The sequence below is a fragment of the Symsagittifera roscoffensis genome, chromosome 6, assembly GCF_963678635.1.
Source record: "Symsagittifera roscoffensis chromosome 6, txSymRosc1.1, whole genome shotgun sequence".
Taxonomy (NCBI): Eukaryota; Metazoa; Xenacoelomorpha; order Acoela; family Convolutidae; genus Symsagittifera; species Symsagittifera roscoffensis.
The window spans coordinates 12,456,600-12,472,069 of NC_087067.1; the positions used below are offsets into that span (position 1 = coordinate 12,456,600).

The 15,470-nt window shown below is 32.7% G+C and overlaps 2 protein-coding genes across 2 annotated transcripts in view; both read left to right on the forward strand.

The window, feature by feature from the left end:
- The window catches only part of LOC134848245 (surfeit locus protein 4-like), a 284,837-nt gene that overhangs the window by 69,132 nt on the left and 200,235 nt on the right, over positions 1-15,470 (forward strand). The window lies entirely within an intron of this gene.
- LOC134848154 (cathepsin B-like cysteine proteinase 3) lies at positions 4,176-12,822 on the forward strand. The gene is made up of 4 exons (XM_063865513.1): positions 4,176-4,724; positions 6,756-6,855; positions 7,746-8,027; positions 12,582-12,822. Exons 1-4 carry the CDS (start codon positions 4,274-4,276, stop codon positions 12,751-12,753), a joined length of 1,005 nt encoding a protein of 334 aa, XP_063721583.1. The 5' UTR covers positions 4,176-4,273; the 3' UTR covers positions 12,754-12,822.

Below are 15,470 nucleotides of genomic sequence, written 5' to 3' on the forward strand. Positions count from 1 at the left end.
TAAATTACTCGGAATTATCACTTCAACTTCGGAGTTCCACATGTTGAAATTGTTTGCTTTTTAGTTAATGCCAAGTTGTTGGCAACATTTTTTTGCGGTCAACGAATCTGAACGAAATTAATTAACTTCAAATTGTTCATTTGACGGCTGAAATTAACTTTTTACTTTGAACATGTTAAGAACCATATAAAAATTACAATTATTCTCAAACAACAATTTTTGGACCGATTAAGTTGGTCAAAGTTGCCAATATTGCCAACAATTTGGCATTAAATTGGGAGAAGTCTCCTCTTTGAGATTAAAAAAAGAGTTTTAGTAGTCTTATGATCAAAACTGGGATTAGAAATAAATGCGTTTTTTAAAACTAAAATAACCATGATTTTGTCAATCTCAAATCAGAAATTATACTAGAAAGGTAGTTTAGAAAATCTGTGCTTCGTTAAACTACTCATTCAACTTTTCTGGCCAGAAGTTTAAAGACAAGTTAGGTATTTTTGGCTAAAAATATTGACGAAGTTTTTTAGATAGTGTCTTTAGTCCATTTTAATTATTTTCTGAGTTAAAAAAGAGATCAGATGATAAAAACTAGAAATTGGGCAAAATATCGTGAAGGTTATATAATAGAATATAACGTGAAGGTTATGGAGTCAAATCCAATTATCACATATCCTATTTGTCCGTAACAATCGTAACAGCCAAACTTAATAATCTTTGACAAATATCAAATCAGATTTAAACTTGAATACCGAATTCAACCTCCAAGTTTCAAAATAAATAAATCACTTTGTTTGTAATATCATTCTGATTGTAATGTCATTCTGATTGTAATGTCATTCTGATGTGGTACAAATCACAGTTACTGAAATGGTTAATCAAATGTTTATAATTGTTTCTTTTGCTTTTTTAATCCAATTAGTAAATTCATTATCGCAAGATGACATTGTTAATTACGTTAACAGAAATCGGAAGCAGGGAAAAAGTACTTGGGAAGCTAAAAAGTATCCATTTTCTTACCCTGACTCAAATTTTGATCATGCAATTGATCGTTTTCCTGTAAAAGAAAATTCCGAGTTTGGATTCTTAACGAATCTGTATCAGAGCAACTTTAGAAGAACTTTCTTGGAAGTTCCTGACATTTTTGACGCTCGGTTTAAATGGTCTCATTGCGACACGGTTTGGGAAATCGTTGCTGTTCCATAGAATAATACTCAAGTTTTTTGAACAACTATATCAAAGATCTCATAAAATTTTAGTTTGTTACCAGGAAAAATTTTCGTTTTTAGTTACAAGGAAATCTCTATCGCGAAAACATAGATTTCGATTTCGATTTGCTGTTTTTGAGTTTTTTAATCTGATCTTTAAATATATTGTTTGTGTCAAATAAAATACCCATTCAAAAACTATCTGCGCGCCTCTTATTGTTCTCCAAACTCCAAAATTTTGATTAGACTCCTGATAAAATTAATGGTCTTTATAGAGTTGATTTTAAGAGTTGCCTTGAAATTTGAACGAATCGGCTCATCTTGATTTAGGGTTAATTTGTTATCTTGTTCAGCGTTACTAGACTCTTGTTATAGTCGTTTTTGTTATTTTGAAAGGATAGATTTCGCGCCTTGAAATAAATCAATTATGGCAATTGAGCTTCTTTTAACCAATTTGGAACGATTTTAAGACGGATTAACTCTCCGCTTGCGCGTTAATAGCGCGAATTATATCGCGCGTAAATTGTCCCAAATTGGCCAAAATTGCAATCTTTAAACCCCCATAACTTTACAAAAAATAATCACAGCTGAAATATCTTTTCAAATTTGAGCTCAGGACACAACTTTCGAATGATACAAAAAAGTTCTATCAAAAATATGAATTTTCAACTGGTGCAATGTTTCTAACAAAGATTTAGTGGACCTAGTAAGTTTGCTTCCATTCAACTAGAATTGACAAAAGCTTCGAAGCTAAATATTACGTTAATTATAATTCCAGCTTTCTCCTCGATATATTTATATAATGAATGCAATTCCAGCATCTTGATATATTTGTCGAATCTCAAGACCCTATAAAATTTGGTTCTTATCTTGTAATGTGGAAGCTCAATTATTCAACATCAACAATATCTTTGAAAAACTTTTTCTTGTTGCATTCATCAAAAATGGTCCGTTTGTCATAACAACAAATCCAAATGATTTTCAGCAACTAACCGTTACATAAGACAGTTGCCCTTCTAGTAGCTCAGAAACTTTCAGCCACATTAATTAAACACTAGAAAAACAAATTTTTTCTGTTGTTTGTGTGGGCTATTTTAAAAAACGGAAAACTGTTTTTAGTTATTTAATCATAGCTGACTAAAGTTGTCTCCAGTTGTAAACAGTTGTTTTTAAAAGTTTTGCAGATTTTTTCTACATTTTGAAAACTTTTTGTGACAATGAATTGACCATTTTTTATCTATCAAACGTCAAAACGATTAAAAAACAAAACTTTCGACTAGCTTTAATGGAAGTTTTTTGAGTTTGCTCAGATCGAAAGTTTAACAAGTTTCATAATGGTATATCTGTCATCCCATTGTGATGATAGTTCGTGTTGTCGCAACTGATTCTGCGTGAAAAAAAAGTACAAAAAAACTGAAGCCTACAGGAAGACAAAACTATTCCCCATTTTCAGTGGTCGGTAGACGAATCTGATTTGTTCTCATTTATCATGCTACAAAGTGATAACGGCATCCATGCAAATAATGCGTAATAAGAGAGAGAGAGAAAAAAAAATAAAAAATTTCATATTTGCATATATGTTCTGTCGGTATAACTAATAGACTGTAGGCCTTCACTCTGATTCAATCGTGTTTTCAATACAATGATAAAAATTACTCGGAATTATCACTTCAACTTCAGAGTTCCACATGTTGAAATTGTTGTTCCGACTTTCGATACGAAATCAACGGAATATTTGTGTTCGGGTGGGTTTTTTTTCAGACAAATTTCGACTTTTTAACTAGCCATTTTGGACGGAATATATCTATATCATTCGAAAGCTTTTGTTAACCTGAGCTTAAATTTGAAAAGATATTTCACTTGTGATTATTTTTCGTAAAGTTATGAGGGTTTAAAGATTGGCATTTTGGTCATTTTGATCAATTTGGGACAATTAACGCGCGATATAATTCGCGCTATTAACGCGTAAGCGGAGATTTAATCTGTCTTAGAAATCGTTCCAAATTGGTGGAAAGAAGCTTATTTACCATAATTGATTTGTTACAAGGAGCAAAATCTATTGTTTTTTTTACTTTATATGGCGTGTGGGGGGATGATTTTCATTAAAAAAATTCAAATTTTAGAAAAAATAATTTTTCATTTTGTTTTATTACATTTTATTGTTTTTTGTTGTTTATGTTATTACTCCTCCATAAACGTTAAAAGGCAGTCAAAACTTTCAGGGCTTCGTCCGGATACGAGCAGTCTTGTTTGTTTTTTAGTTAATGCCAAGTTGTTGGCAATATTTTTTTGCGGTCAACGAATCTGAACGAAATTAATTAACTTAAAACTGTTCATTTGACGACTGAAATTAAATTTTTACTCGTTTGAACACGTTAAGAACCATATAAAAAATATGATTAATCTCAAACAACAGTTTTTGGACCGATTAAGTTGGTCAAAGTCGCCAATATTGCCAACATAGTCGCCTATATTGTCTCCTCTTTGAGATTATAAAAAAAAAGAGTTTTAGTAGTTTTGTGATCAGAATTTGGATTAGAAATAATTGCTTTTTTTAAAACTAAACTGTCCATGATTTTGTCAATCTCAAATCAGAAATTATACTAGAAAGGTAGTTTAGAAAATCTGTGCTTCGTTAAACTACTCATTCAACTTTTCTGGCCAGAAGTTTAAAGACAAGTTAGGTATTTTTGGCTAAAAATATTGACGAAGTTTTTTAGATAGTGTCTTTAGTCCATTTTAATTATTTTCTGAGTTAAAAAAGAGATCAGATGATGAAAACTAGAAATTGAGCAAAATATCATGAAGGTCATATAATATAATATAACGTGAAGGTTATGGAGTCAAATCCAATTATCTATATCCTATTTGTCCGTAACAATCGTAACAGCCAAATTTCTTAATCTTTGACAAATATCAAATCAGATTTAAACTTGAATACCAAATTCAACCTCCAAGTTTCAAAATAAATAAATCACTTTGTTTGTAATATCATTCTGATTGTAATGTCATTCTGATTGTAATGTCATTCTGATGTGGTACAAATCACAGTTGCTGAATTGGTTAATCAAATGTTTATAATTGTTTCTTTTGCTTTTTTAATCCAATTAGTAAGTTCATTATCGCAAGATGACATTGTTAATTACGTTAACAGAAATCGGGAGCAGGGAAAAAGTACTTGGGAAGCTAAAAAGTATCCATTTTCTTACCCCGACTCAAATTTTGATCATGCAATTGATCGTTTTCCTGTAAAAGAAAATTCCGAGTTTGGATTCTTAACGAATCTGTATCAGAGCAACTTTAGAAGAACTTTCTTGGAAGTTCCTGACATTTTTGACGCTCGGTTTAAATGGTCTCATTGCGACACGGTTTGGGAAATCTACGACCAGGGTAATTGTGGTTCATGCTGGGCCGTTGCTGTAGCTTCTGCAATCAGCGACCGAATCTGCATCAAACACCCGAATAATGGCTCGGTTCGGATCTCGGCCCAAACTGCTTTGAACTGTATTGGCGAAGGATGTAGTAAGTGTTTTCTAAAAGATGTATTAAAAATTGTATTGGCAAAGGATGTAACTATAGAAAATATTCTCCCGCAGTTAAAACTCTGAAAAAACATGGCAAAACGACGTACTTAGTTACTTATTGTAAAATTTTTACGGATGTCTTTTAGTTGAAAACGGATGTCGTACAAAATTAGCAAACGGAGACCTTTTGGGTGGTAAGAGGGCCGAATCCCAGAGGGGGAAAATGCGACTGCATTTTGGATTAAATCTAAAATCTAAAACGCTGTTTAACGCACCATTTGTACCAATTAGTTCGCCGCAATTTAGTTTGGAATGATTTTTGCTCTGGATTAACTCAACGCCTTTGCTACGCATTTATGGAAAGTGTTACATTTTGAACGCATTAACTATGCTAAACAGACTCAAATACCAATTTTTGAAATCCTCATAGCTTAAACAAAAAAGATCACACCTAATTTTTCAAAATTTTTAAGCTTATCGAAACAATATCTCTCACTTTCTGCTAAAATATCCATCTAATTAGCTGATTGAAAGTCAAAATTAGTCTGAAAAAAATCACAGTGCGCAAATATTTCATTCACGCTTCAAAAATTGAAACACCAAGCCTGGAAACGAAAACCATTTTTTGAATGGGCAAGGAAGTTAAGGCGTCTGATTTGCAGCGTTTGTTTGGTTTTTGAAAAACAATCTTATAATTTTTTCGAGTTCCAATGATTCTCAAGTTTGCAATATCTTACAAAATGATTTGAAGTGTTTTTTTAATCGCGGGCGAATGCCAAAAACTAGGGCTCTTTTTCACGTCACCTCATTAAACAATTTCTATTTTTTTTTTTTTTATGCGTGTAGTAATTATGGCGGATCAACTGTGCAATCTCCCCCCTTCTCGCTTCAGGAGGGGGGGGGGGGCGAGATAGCTCAATAGGCACTTGAGACAAGCCTACTTGAAATTAGTATGAATGATATGAAATCATGAGCCAGATTCTCCTACAACTGCGGAATACTAACAATTATAATAGCATTTTCAAAAACAACTTTGAAAAATATAAAAATCGCTAACACTCATGCACATAAAGCCGTTCTTTCTGTCTTAATGAAAAAAGCGATTGCGTACCTTTCTATGATGCTGCGGCGAACGTTTCTTGGTATTCAGATAAAAGGTTATAATTTTTTTTTTAATTTGCAATGATTGCTTTATTTTTCAAATTTTTTTCGCTGCACTCAATGAAATCAAACTTAAGTCGGTCAAGTTATTGTGTGCTATGAACAAGTCAGCCATTTCCCTGTATTTGGTAACGTCTTCTGTAGCGTTAAACCGTTTTTGCTCGAGGTTGACAGAGCTCAATTGGTCATTTCGCGGGTGGAGAGATAGCTCAATTTATCCATTATGCATGAACGCGTTATTTGAATATTTAAGTCAAATCTGTTCTCAATAAATGTTTTGCTTGTCATCAAATCTTCCATTGTATTATTCCAACCTTACAATAATTTTTTACAAAACTGAAATTCAAATGTGGATGGGAAGTGGAAAGGATCCAAAACCAGTAACTTTTGGGCTTAAACTATACAATAATTTCAAAAAACGGTGTATCCAAAATAGCCTGTTTTCATGGTTTTGACACAGCTTGACAAAATTGAAACCGTTGAAACTAGGGGCAGATTTGGGAGGGGGTTTCAATTTTTTTGTTGAAAAACCGCAATACTCTCCTCCTCGATAAAACCATATATCCTCCCCTGGCTGGGACCAGCGCTTTAAAAAACACATTTCAGTTTAAAAATTGCTAAGCCACTGATAAAGAAATAAAATATATGAAAAGGTTTCATGTTCAGATATTGCACGATGCTATTGATTTTCTGATATTAGAAAGCAACAGAAGCGTTTTTTTTTCTTTGAAAATACCTGGACAAAATTATGTTTGTAAAACTGTAGTCAGATGGCAATGATCTGTGCTATTTACGCAGAAACTTAACAAAGAACTGTATCGGATTGTATCTGTGGTATTTAAATAGTATTATGAAACTATTTTCGTAGGTAGTGGTAATGATCCATTTTCTGTGTGGGAGTATTGGGTGCAGCATGGGCTACCGACGGGGGGACGATTTGGAGACAAGAAATCATGCCAACCATACAGGCAGACAGACACTGATTCATTCCAAACACCAGATCAAAATATTCCAGAAAACTCGGTCTCGTGCCGATCTTTGTAGTTTCTGTGTTTTAGGCTAAAATACAAAAATATAAAACGAAAATTATACAGTTCCATTCCATGCCATTTTCATGCAATTCGTTTTCTTCTATGGAGTTTTAAGCAATTGTATGGTAAGAAACTTTTTGCCCTTCCGGGAGGTTGCCACCAACAAAACTGGATTTTGAGGACGAGCTATTGATTTTACACGGTTATATATGAAGAGTAACCTTGCGGAAAGAGCAATAATTCAAAAAAATACAATTCCATACAACTCCATAGAAGAAAGTGGATTGTATGAAAATGGCAGTTTAGCATTTTTCCATACAATGGGTTGTTTTTTATTTTTGTATTTTATCCTAAAACACAAAAATCAATGTTTTTGTTCTACTTTTCTCAAAATATTGCGATGTCTCTTTCAACGAATACTCGCAATTTTGCACTAAATTTGAATTAAAAACACTCTTGCAGTGTTTTCAATGCTGATTTTCTGGAAAAACTAAAGATGGCAAATCATGATTCCGAAGGAAAGCAGCAAAAGAGACGATAACTCAAATACTCAGAAAAAATGAAACAAAAAAGTTGTTTTGATATGAAAAACATTTTTGAATTTTTTGAAAAAAAACTGTAAGTGGGGGTAATTTGGATATTTTACAAAACTTTGAACTTTTTGAGTTTTTTTCTAACCCAAGTAACATTTTGCGATTGACGCATTGAGTTTAAAATCGAACAAATTTATCTTTTTCATTGGTTTTCGAATAAGACTCAGGTAAAGAAAATCGCGATTAAGAAAAATGTATCTATAAAATTCTAACTTATCATTAGTCTGCCTGTAGAATACCGGGAAAAGAGGCAACAGCTGCACACTTCTTGAGTTCAATTCTCCCTAGCTTTTTTGATAATAAAAGTTGTCCCACGCGCTGTATTTTACAGTACCATAAGTCGTTCAAAAACGATCTTTATTTCGGATCAAGGGCTTACAAATTACCCTCGCTCAACACTAGATTGATGAAGCTGGACATTATGCTAAACGGGCCCGTGGTTTCCGTTGTTCGTATGAGTGAAGATCTTAGAAGCTACAAATCTGGAATTTATCATCATCAAATTGGAAATTCAAGGTATTTTGTATTTTTGATTGCGTAACCAGGAAAAATTTAATCGCCAAGATGGAAAGATTGATAGCTGATTTCCTAATGAGCACAAATACTATGAGTAAAAGAAAAATTATTGAAACGTAATGAGCATTTTATTAATTAGCCTCACACGCTTATTGATTTCGGTGACTTTCGATGCTTTTTTTATCAGCCAAAACAGTTTCAAAAATCTGATTTAAAAAATATGCTTTTATGAAAAATGACTAGAACAGATTTTGACCTACTGCCGATTTCGTCCCGCAAACCTAATTGACAGAATTCGTACGTTTGCAGAGTTCGTATCTCTCCTTGTAACTAATAGCTCGTGAGGCGACTTCTATTTGAAAGTGCCATTTAGACGAAAGCGAAATTTTGGACTATTTCAATTTAGCGATGACTCGCAGCAGGCGGTTATGTCCAACAGTAGGTTTGGCGGCATATACTGATTCTTGAAGCGATGCGAAATAAGTTGTCAGTTCCTGCTGATGCTTTGTCACGAGTTCTGATGTTTTTTGAAGGGTCGCGCTCTACGAACTGTCGATTTTTCTAATTACGGCCAATTGTCGCGTTCGACTACTTTTTGCTTTCGACAAATCGTCGCCGAAGTCTTCGAACGTTTGAAATTTAAGCCCAGATTAATTTGCCTCACTGAGACGTGGTTGCTTGAAAAAAAATGTCTAAGCTAAACTAAAGAGTAAATGGCTACTAAGATTTGAAAGGGGCTTCAAAAGGGCTGGATGTGAGGCTATTTATGTAAAAAACGAAATCAAAGGCTACTCGGTAGAAACAATATCAAACAGTAATGAAAACTTCGAATTGAAAACAAAAAACAAACGTAACAGTTGTCGACTTACCGACAAATTCTGTTTAGACGAAACTCTTAGCAAATCAGAAAATCACCTTGACAATACTTTTTTTAGCACTACAGCTGAGTATGTTATATGCGACAATTTCAACATAAATGTTATTTTCGAAAAACACAAGTGAAAAATTAAATAGCAGAAATAATGCAAGGAGACACTTTTTTCTTGAGAAAAAAATGGGCAAAGCAGTAAAACAGAAACTTGTGACCCTCTGATAGACCTCAAGTTTTTCCCACTGAAAAGAAAAAAGAAAAACAATATAATATGATAAGACCCTGAGGTTAAAGCAAGTTGCCCCATTAAAACTTGAGCTAAAATTTTTAAAATCTAAATTAAACGCTGATTTGGTAGCAAAAAAAAAACAACCTATTTTTGTCACGAAAATGGTGACCGACAAAAAACTAAATTACTATGCACAAAAGAATGAACACAAATTTGGCAAAAAAGTGAGTTTTTTAGGCCTTGAGTGAATTCAAAGGAGAGACCAAATTAGCCAGTCCACTAAATCTAGTTTGTGATGAAAATGCTGAAAACTTCAAAATGCAACCATCCGAAATGTTTTATTACAAAAAACCAGTAGTATGCCAATCACACTTACAGAGTGAACTAAATTAAAATTTTTAGAAAAATTTTATTTCAAGAGATGATAAATGCTATTCATATCTCCAATAAAAAATATAGCTCAGACTGCTATAACGACTACTAATCTTTGTAGAACAAGTAAAACTAACAGTTGGTGATCCAATTAAAAATTTTTGAAGATTTTTTTAAAACATGAGATTTTCCAGCTTAAAAACTGCAAAAACTTTACCAATTCATACAGCTGGCAAAAAAACATCCAGAAATGTTAAGACTAATTACATTCGAACTTTTGAACGATCAAGATAAAAACTGCTAACTGTCAAGTTTGTTAAAAACTTTGACATGCTGTCACATAAACAACTAGCGTTCCGGGAGAAGCGGAGCGCGTAGATGCAATTGTCTCGCTCCTAGAAAATAAAAATTAATCTATCCCAACTCAATTATACAGTGCAAATTTTCGTTTGAAATTTTTTTTGATACAAGCATCGTTCCATTTTTTTTTTCAAAAACTCCATGTTATGACGGACTCACGAGAACCTGTAAACAAAATTTCTAAATTGTACTTATCAGATTGTGTGCAATATAAAGAAATCAAAAATTACAAATCTTTGATGATAAATGTTGAAAATAGAGTACGCAAGGCTCAGTTTTAGGTCCCTTGGTTTTCATAATATGATTTGTCTGTCGATAAAAACAAAAGCAAAAATAACTTAATTCTTCACGGTCCATAAAACTATCGAAAAATGCCCAAAGCTAACAAACGTACATCAAGCAGTCATAAATGGCGACAAAATTGAAACAATCAATTGGAATATCAAGAAAATAAAATTGAAGAAAAACAATTTTTTAGATATCTGCAAGTACATATTGACTCAAATAGAAATTTCAAGCTCATAGAGAAAAAGTAACTAAATGTTGCTCCAGCAACCAAAAAATCAAATTAACGTTCTTAACCACACATTTTTTCTAGAAAATTAAATCTTGGATGAAAAGGCCGTTTTTGAGGTTTGAAAATTCAAGGCAAAGGAAGTATGTACTTCTTTTACAATTGTTACTTTTTCTAAGAATGTTTTTCTTTCGACTTGTGCAACTCGATAAAAAACAAAATTTTCAGCAGCTGTAAATCTCACTATGCGAGCAGAACGCTAGATTCATTTTTTCCTTGAGGCACTTGAAAACAGACCTAAATTTTCATAGCGTCCTCCTAATCTGTTGTTAGTCAATTAGTTTGCTCATTTCATATTAACTTAAAGTTTGCTTTTTATCATTATTTAAGACGTATTAAATCAACGTTGGACAATAAACCTTCCAAAGCAATCAAGTACTAAAATATTAGCAAACAAATTAATGAACGGGTCAATATCCGCTGGTTTATCAACATACCCGAACTGACAAAAATGGTTTCGGATCGATTTAAATTGATTTTAAATCGATTTTAAATCGATCGAAATCGATTAACAATGTACATTTTACGAACTTAAATGGATTTTAAATCGATTTAAATCGATTTTTTTTGAAAACTTTAATTCGATTTAAGTGTCTAAAAAATCGATTTAAATCGATTTGGATGGATTTTCCGACTCACTAAAATCCATCCGAAACTCACTTAAATCCATTTTAAATCGATTTAAATCGATCTTTTTGAAAATTTTAAATCGATTGAAGTGTCTAGAAAATCGATTTAAATCGATTTGGATGGATTTTCAGACCCACTAAAACCAATTTTTTTGCTAACAAGGTGAAAAAAACATCCTTTAAAAAATTGTTGGATTTTTTATTCTCGATTTTTTAAATATAAACACTCGTGCCATATGTTCTAAAATTCAATAAAATTATCCACATAAATCAGATTTTAAGCTCGATTTTAGGCAGTGTAATTATAGAAAATTATTGTAAATCCTATGTAACAAAGAAGAAAAGGGTCAGAAAAAATTAAAATTTGATTTCATTAATATGCAATTAAATCATAGAAAATTTTGAAGTTATATCAGATTTTGGTCAAAATTTCGGATAAAAGAAGTTAAGAAAAGGATCATTGTAGATCAGTTTTTGAACTCAAAGTATGCACAAAAATTATAGAATTTTATCGATATTTTGGTCTTTTCGTTCGGTCTTTTTTATGCTACAATACGCTATGGATGTAAAATGAAAAATGATAGGCAATGAACAAATGCAATAAAAATTCGAAACTGATAAATCTCGAATGAAAAAAAATCGATTTAAATCGATTTTAATCCGTTTTAATTCCCTTAAAAATAAAAACAATTTCAGACTGAAAAAAAATGCTTTTAAATTGATTTAAAATCGATTTCGATCAATTTTTTTAGCTGGGAATTAAGATTCGATCCAAATCAATCTTCATCTTGTTTATTTAATCTTCGTTTTTTTTCATACTAAAATCGATCTAAATTTAATCAACGTAATTTTTTCATACTAAAATCGATCTAAATTTAATCAACGTACTTTTTTCATACTAAAACCGATCCTAATCTATTTTTGTCAGTGCGGGTAAGACCAAATCTGTCAATTTTTGTAAAAATAAAATCTGTCCGTATGCCTCAATATAGAGAAACTCAATGAGTTCGGAGCCTATTAGGAATGGATATTTCGAGATCGCAAATTCTCTATTTGCACCAAAGCACATCATAGCATGCCCCAAAAGCATCATAGCATCCGTCTTCTGCGTCAATTTTTTTTTCAAAAACATCCGTTTATTATTATATTTTGTTCAATCACCCCCTGCACGTTCACCTAATATATGATCTACCGTAGAATTATCAACTGGTTTCCCTCAGTTGCGGTGGTTTTTCGGTCGCGGAATTAACATCGACGGGATCGTCATAGTCAAAATATTAGTCGAGGACATCGGACCTCGACCCGGGTTGTACGGCGTTCTTGTCAGTATGTTAAGTTTTTAGGCGTTGGATTTTTTTTCACGTGAATCACTTTTCAATCAACTTGAAAAGTAAGAAAAACAAAAAAGTTGAGACTATGCTGCTACTAAATTTAGAACATAACTACTAATTTTTCGCGACTATTTCGCGACCAATTTGTATCTGTACGGTTCATTTTAACGTTTTATTTGATGCTTCAGTAGATACCATGCGGTCAAAATTTTGGGCTGGGGCAAAGAGAACGGGACCGATTACTGGATCTGTGCCAACAGCTGGGGTCGATATTGGGGGGAGAAGGGATTCTTCAGAATACGAAGGGGGGTCAATGAGGCCCTGATTGAGACTAGGATCTCAGGTGGAATCTCAGTGTAGAAGTGTAGAAACAATCTTGGACCATAGAACCAATCGGGGCTCTTTAACTATCCCCCCATTTCTCTTATAAAGGGGAACATCATTACTAAGTACGAAATTAACAAAAAATTAGACGTTAAATTAGTTTTTTTATGGAATGACAAAATGTTACTGGATTCTAAGGGGGGGGGGGGTGGTAGGGAGTTAAAGATGCGCAGCCAATCTTATGATTTCAAGGCCCTTCATTACCATATCCTTACAAATTTTTTTTATAATATGATGTGATCTTCTTAAATGAAGGAGGCTGATTTTTGTTTTAATAAAGATTTGAACGAAAAACTAGTCATAGAGGATCGCAAAGCTGTAAGTGACAGTTTCTTTTGTAGTTATTTTTTATATTTTATGTTTTAGCATACAAAATGAAGACTTTTTTGCTGAACAAGAAGACGAGAGGAATTGTTTTAGCACAAGAAACTATATCAATAACAAATTTGACAACAGAACCCAAATGAAATTGAGTTAAGCTATTTGATCTATTCAATACTTTGCTGCATGCGAAGTATGACTTTGCACTTTATTTGGGGGATCGTTTTCAACAAAAATCTCAAAAAACAAGTTTATTTCTATCAATCTACATAAATCTACATCAATCAATTTTTCGGAAAGCAAACACTACTTCATAGACCTTAAAAGGCAGTCGGAACTTTCAGAGCTTCACCAGGCACGAGCAGTTTTTCTCATTTCTTATTCAAGTAAACTTTCATACATTACTGCTTATTGGTTATTTCAAGCGTAAAAAATTTTTTCGAAACATTGGTAAGCATTGAGTTTCATTATGCCAAAATAATTAAAACATTATATGGTTCAGTAAAAAAATTTCAGTAAAAAACTGCATTTCAAGGTCTATGGAGTAGTATTCACTTGAAACACTGTTGAACTTTCTAAAAAATAATAAAAACTGAAAAAACAAATTGAGATTTTTTAAGAAAAAACATCAACACGCCACATAGAGTACAAAGTGTTAGGTTTCGCTTCTAGTAACAAATCAATTATGGCAAATAAGCTTCCTTCAACCAGTATGGAACAATTTCTAAGACGAATTACATCTCTGCTTACACTTTAGAAGCGCAAAATATATCGCTAGTTGATTGTTTCAAACTGGCCAAATTGGCAATGTTCAAACCCTCATAACTTCTTGAAAGTGACAAGTGAAATTTTTTTTTAAATTTCAGCTCAGGACAACAATACTCTTTGAATGATATTGAACAAATTTGTCAAAAATTGCTTGTTAAAAAGTCGAAATAATAGTTTCCAATGAAGAATTCATATGCCCCATTGAAGATATCGAATCCCTGAAATCAATTTTAACAACATAATTTTCGTTCGATCAATTTCTGCAACTTTTTGGGAGTTGGAATATTGCCATGCTCTTGACTAAATTATGCACATTTTTAAGATTTTTTCCATAATCCTGAAAACGTAACGCGAAGTATTCGTGCGTGGCAAACTATCGCGCGCAACAAAATCGTTCCAAATTGAATTGAGGCTAGCTTTCGGTCGCATTATTTTCGGTCGCATTATTTTCGTACGACACAAGTTTTCATACTTGACCTTTGACATTGTCCAAAATTTAGTGTTTCAGTATTTTTCTCCCAAAAAACTATTTAATAAAGATTAAGGGGCAGTCGGAACACTCAGGGTTTTGTCCTGATATAAGAGCACGTCTGTTTTCTTCGAAAATTGTCGAAACAATAAAATATAAATTGCAAGATAATTACAATAAAATTTAAACAATGTTGATGAGAACCGATGATGTTTTTACAGCTGATGAATACTTTAAGTTATAGCCGCGTAAAAAGAAGAATCAATATTGTAGATTTTCTACACTGTTTTTCTTGTCTCAATGATGTAAATTAAAAAATTGCTCCAAAATTCATTTTCGTAGCTCAATGTCTTTGTTTAAAGGGAAGGGGGCAATTGTGCGGTTTTTGAGTATGATGCTTTTATGATAAATATGCGACCAAACATATATTTTCATGTATAATCTGGTTTTGAGCGATTTTTTCATTTTTGTGAATACATTCACACTGCTTCATCTACCAAAGCATGCCAGCTTGAAACGACGTTTTCTACTTTTTATATCGTGTCAAAGTAATTTTTTTTTCAGTTTTATTGAAAACAGAACAGCAGTTTCGTTGAGACATATTTGTTTTCTTTTCTTCAGCTTGTCACGCCCACACGCCTGATTCTGAAACGAAACAACAAAACATGAAATCTTCTATCGTTATTGTTTGTTTTCTGTCAAAAACACTAATTGGCGTTTGATAACTCTAAGATGATTATTGTCAAAACGTTTCCCAAAGAAATCTTTTAAGACACGCGAGAATAATGAAGTATATTTTTTCTACAATAGTTACGATGAATGTTTTTGAGCCCAATAGTTTCAGGAGTTTGTTAAAGTTCTGTTTTTCCATGAGCGTTTCTAGTCAATTCATAACTGTAAAAATATTTGCATCACACTATTCTTCAGTGAAATGATTGGTCCACTTACCTCTTGTCATAAAATCTAAATAATTGTGAAATTTCGCGGTTATGATCAAATTGTTCAATAGTGGTTTTTCGTCACCAATATGCGCCAACTGAACAATTTTAAAGTTGAAAAAAGGGATACCCTACTCGAAAAAAAACAGAGCCACCCCCAGGGGTGTAAAATATATCCCAGGTGTTTTTTAGGAACA